This window comes from Colletotrichum orchidophilum (assembly GCF_001831195.1).
Source record: "Colletotrichum orchidophilum strain IMI 309357 chromosome Unknown Scaffold_212.1, whole genome shotgun sequence".
In the NCBI taxonomy this organism is placed as follows: Eukaryota; Fungi; Ascomycota; class Sordariomycetes; order Glomerellales; family Glomerellaceae; genus Colletotrichum; species Colletotrichum orchidophilum.
This window is the reverse complement of record NW_019173168.1, coordinates 49,242-53,939: the sequence shown is the minus strand read 5'-3', so window position 1 is coordinate 53,939 and position 4,698 is coordinate 49,242. Positions and strand designations below refer to the sequence as shown.

General features: G+C 58.0%; 2 protein-coding genes across 2 annotated transcripts; one reads left to right on the top strand and one right to left on the bottom strand.

Moving 5' to 3' along the window:
- Positions 1-301: 301 nt before the first annotated feature.
- CORC01_13771 (FAD binding domain-containing protein) lies at positions 302-1,891 on the top strand (the record flags this gene model as incomplete). The annotated part of the gene is made up of 1 exon (XM_022625387.1): positions 302-1,891. The coding sequence occupies one exon, from the start codon at positions 302-304 to the stop codon at positions 1,889-1,891; it is 1,590 nt and encodes a 529-aa protein (XP_022468112.1).
- Positions 1,892-2,416: 525 nt separating this feature from the next.
- CORC01_13770 (hydroxymethylglutaryl-CoA synthase) lies at positions 2,417-4,186 on the bottom strand (the record flags this gene model as incomplete). The annotated part of the gene is made up of 4 exons (XM_022625386.1): positions 2,417-2,554; positions 2,621-3,711; positions 3,774-3,876; positions 4,127-4,186. The coding sequence occupies 4 exons, from the start codon at positions 4,184-4,186 to the stop codon at positions 2,417-2,419; spliced, it is 1,392 nt and encodes a 463-aa protein (XP_022468111.1).
- Positions 4,187-4,698: the final 512 nt, after the last annotated feature.

Sequence of the window (4,698 nt, the reverse complement as noted above, 5' to 3'; positions counted from 1 at the left end):
CCCCCGGCCCCCCATGTAAGAACCTTGATCAAGTAAGGTATCTTGCGGGTGAGCTAAGGCACTCTTACCGCCCCAACACGTGGCAATGTGGCGTCCGACATCTGAAAAATCTCACCTCAGTGGTCTCACACCAAATCTCATCGGCGCATTTCTCACAACTCACTCACCGGTGTCGGACGTGAACATATCAAGGGTCTCATCAGATTTCACACACCCACCAGGAGGCAGAGAGCTCCTTTTCACCGGGGACTCACTCACACAGGGGCCCGGCCCGGCACTCGACGGGAATATAAACGACACCATGGAGCGCCACAAGAAGACCGTCTCCAAGATCGCCGCCGCCGTGCGGTCCTTCTTCGACCGCAAGGAGCCGTACCGCATCTTCCACGGCTCGACAAACAGCACCCGGCCCTTCCGCCGGGACCGCGTCGTCGACATCTCGGCCCTCGGCAACGTCCTCGAGGTCAACAAGGCCCGCCGCACCGCCCTTGTCGAGCCCAACGTCCCCATGGACCGCCTCATCGAGGGCACCCTCCGCCACGGCCTCATTCCCCCCGTCGTCATGGAGTTCCCCGGCATCACCGCCGGCGGCGGCTACGCTGGTACTGCTGGCGAGTCCTCAAGCTTCAAGCACGGCTTCTTCGACGACACCATCAACGAGGTTGAGCTTGTGCTCGCCAACGGCGAGGTCGTCCGCGCCAACCGTCAGGAGAGGGCCGACCTCTTCCATGGTGCCGCCGGCGCCGTCGGCACCCTCGGCGTCACCACCATGATTGAGCTGCAGCTCGTCGAGGCGAAGAAGTACGTCAAGACGACGTACCACCGCACGCATAGCGTCGCCGAGGCCGTCGAGACCGTCCAGGCCGAGACTCTCAACGCCGAGAACGACTACGTCGACGGCATCCTCTTCAGCAAGGACCATGGCGTCGTCATCACCGGCAAGCTGACGGACGAGATCCCCGAGGACCAGAAGCCGCAGACCTTCAGCGGCGCTTGGGACCCCTGGTTCTACCTGCACGTCAAGGACCGCACCCTCACAGCGGGCTCCGCCAACAGCGACGCAGCAACAGCGTCCGCGTCGGCGGGCCCCGCGGTCGACTTTGTTCCGTTGGCCGAGTACCTTTTCCGCTACGACCGCGCCGGCTTCTGGGTCGGCGCCGCCGCATTCGACTACTTCAAGTATGTGCCTTTTACGCGCTTCACGCGCTGGTTCCTCGACGATTTCCTGCACACGCGCATGCTCTACCGCGCTCTCCATGGCAGCGGCGAATCGGCGCGCTTTGTCGTCCAGGACCTCGCCCTGCCGTATAAGAACGCAGAGCGCTTCGTCGACTACACGGCCGACAACTTTAACATTTGGCCGCTGTGGCTCTGCCCCCTGAAGCAGACCGCCCCGCCGACATTCCATCCGCACACGGGCGAGGTCGAGACCCTACCCGCCGCCGCCGCCGCAGCAGCCACTGGAGCCGAGGGCAGTAGCGCCATAACAGCGCCAAAGCCGATGCTCAACATCGGCCTTTGGGGCTGGGGCCCCTCGGACCCGGACGAGTTCGTCTCCAAGAATCGTGCCCTCGAGCACAAGCTCCGCGAGCTCGGCGGCATGAAGTGGCTGTATGCGCACACGTACTACACCGAGGACGAGTTCTGGCAGGCCTACGACAAGAATTGGTACGACGGCCTGCGGCAAAAATACGGCGCCACGACGCTGCCGACCGTCTACAACAAGGTCAAGGTCGACGTCGAGGCCCGCAGGGAGGAGCTCAAGAGCTGGCGCAACGTCGTCAAGTCGAAGCCACCCATCGGCGGCCTGTACGGTATCTATAAGGCCATACAGAGCAAGGACTACCATCTGCACCGTCGGGCCGAGTGGAAATGGAAGGGTGATAAATGAGAACAGACTGTAAGAATAGACGTGAGCCGCATCATGGATGTGACTGGTGACCAGCACGTCGGGCGGAACTCATATTAGAAACGGCCGAGTATATTACCCATAGATTGTGAGAAGCGTGGCTTGTACTAGTAGTGTAGCATCATTAGCATCACGGCCAACCGCAAAGGGGGGGCTCCAGCATTTTGACATCAAGAACCGTCCAAAAAGCACAAAGAATCTAGGAGAAGCGTTGCATGACTGAGTTCATCTATTCTTCCAGCTTCATTCATCCCTGGGGACGCTCAAATACGCCTCTCTGGCCCAGTATATACAAATACCCCCCATTTGCGAGGTGCATTCCATGCGCCGTGTCCTACCTCACGCCAGAAGCTACTTCTGTCGTGGCCGGTCGCGCCTCTGTATTTCATCCTCTGATTAAACCACGTAGTACTGGCCATGCTCCTTCAGTTATCATGATGTCGCAAGATCTATGCAGCCGCCTCTATTTGTTTCGCAATTCCAAGATCAAAAAAGTGACCGTCGATCTCATGCCTTGATGCTGTAGGAACGCTGGAACTTGTCGTTGACCTTCTCCAGGTAGTATGTACCGGGGGTGATGGTGGAGGCGTCACCCTTGGGGGTGAAGTCCTTCTGAAGGTGGGCCTGGTGTCGGAGGTCGCAGAACTGTAGATTTATTGTCAGTAGCTTTCACTCATTTGCATTGCGCAGGGAGGTAGAAGAATTGCTCACAGCCTCGTAAGTCTCGGGGGCAAGCTTGGTACGGGCCTCGAGTCTGGCGGGAATGTCGAGAACCTTGGCGAGAGGGGTGACATCGCCTGTAATGCGGAAAGACAGGAAGCTAGCAGCCAGACCAGAGCCGTAACTGAAAACTCCAACGCGCTTGTCCTTGAGAGTGGCAGCGTCAACGTAGGAGAGCAAGCTGGCAATGCCTCCCCACACGCTACCGCAGTACATGTTGCCGAGAAGGGTGGCGACCTGGGCACCGGGAGCGACTCTCTCCTGATACTTCTTCTTGGTGAGACCCATGAAGGTCTTCTCGACGACCTTGTCGGTCAGCGACTTCTCGTAGTCCATGTCGCGGAGCTCAGGAGCGACCTCGGCAAAGACGGGTGAGTCGGCATCGGCGAGGTAGTCGTGGTAAAGCAGACGAGCGTACGACTTGGCAACGAGCTTACAGTTGGGGGCGTGGAAGGAGAAGTAGTCGAATCGGTCCAGGCTGGTCTTGGGGATCTTGGACTCTCCGTTGGTGGTGCCGTTACCGTTGGCGTGGCCATTGGCAGCCTTGGAGAGCTTGGCCTCGCGCTTGTTGTACTCACGGTAGGCGGCATCCAGAGCCTTGGTGTAGCAGGTCAGGGAATAGTGGCCATCGACGTAAGGGTACTCGCTGGTGAGGTCGGGCTTGTAGAAATCGTAGACGTGGGACATGTAGGTACCACGGAGACCGGGCTCCAGAACGACGGGAGCGTTGGGGCCAACGAGAATGGCGACAGCGCCAGCGCCTCCGGTGGGGCGGGCGTTACCCTTGGCGTAAAGGGCAATGTCACCAGCGACAACAATGGCATCACGGCCGTCCCAGGCGGAAGACTCAATCCAGTTGACAGAGTTGAGGAAGGCGTTGGTACCTCCGTAGCAGGCGTTCACGGTATCGACACCCTCGATGTTGGTGTTGTCACCGAACAGCTGCATGAGCACGGTCTTGACCGACTTGGACTTGTCCAGAAGGGTCTCAGTACCGACTTCGAGGCGACCAATCGAGTTGGTGTCAATGTTGTACTTCTTGATCAGGTTGGAAGTGACAGTCAAGGCGAAGGAGTAAATGTCTGCGGAGAAGCGCAACAGATTAGAGCAAGCACCGGGGTCGAAGAGAAGCAGGCGAGCTTACCCTCGCGGTCGTCGCAGAAGGCCATCTTGGTCTGGCCAAGGCCGATGGTGTACTTGCCGGCGCTGACGCCATCGAAGGTCTCCAGCTCGGTCTGCTCGACATACTACACGGCGGAGGTCAAATAAGTCAGTACGGTGTCATCATCATCTTGTCAGAAGTTCAATGTGGAGCGGCTGTTGGACGCGCCAGAGCACGGGGCGGAATATTGAGGAGGGGTAATTCTGGTGGTGGTGGGTAGATTGCGATTTCGGCGCTGAGGGGCAGAGCGTAGATTTTTTTCTCTCTCGTTTCCCTATCCCTCTCACAGCGACTTGGTGGTGGTGGTGGCGCAAAAAAAGCTTGGTGAGACCAACCTGGTTGGGGAAGTAAATTTCGATGGCCTTAATGCCAATGTTCTCAGGTCTGGAAGCCATTATGGACGGCGCGATCGAGCAGACTGTAACTGTGGGAAAAGTGAAGTCTACGGAAAGTTGAGGAGTTAGCCAGAAGACTTATTTTTGAAGTCCCAAACACCATTCACCGCCGTTTCAACGCGCCTGTCAATAGGTCGCCAAAGGTGCCCAACGTGCAGAATCAGGACAAGGATGTTCCAGAACCAGGGAGGGGACGGGAAGAAGAGGGGGAGGGGCAGTGAAGTCGAGCCCAACGCACCTATTGGTAGAGGAAGCTCGTCTTTCCGTGAGGACCAAAGCGTGTCGTAGAAGTTTAGGAGGAGAAGGAAGAGGAAGAAGGAGGAGGAGGAGGAGGGAGAGAGAGAGGAAGCTGTGAATGAGAAGAAATCAGGAGAGGGAAGCAGTGGCTTAAAAGATGTTGGGGCGAGACGAACAGGAGGCAGCAGCGGAGCAGCAGCAGCAACAGCAGCAGCAGGAGGAGCAGTAGCAGCAGCAGAGAGGGTGGAGGTGGTCGAAGGGGTGTTATCTTTTTT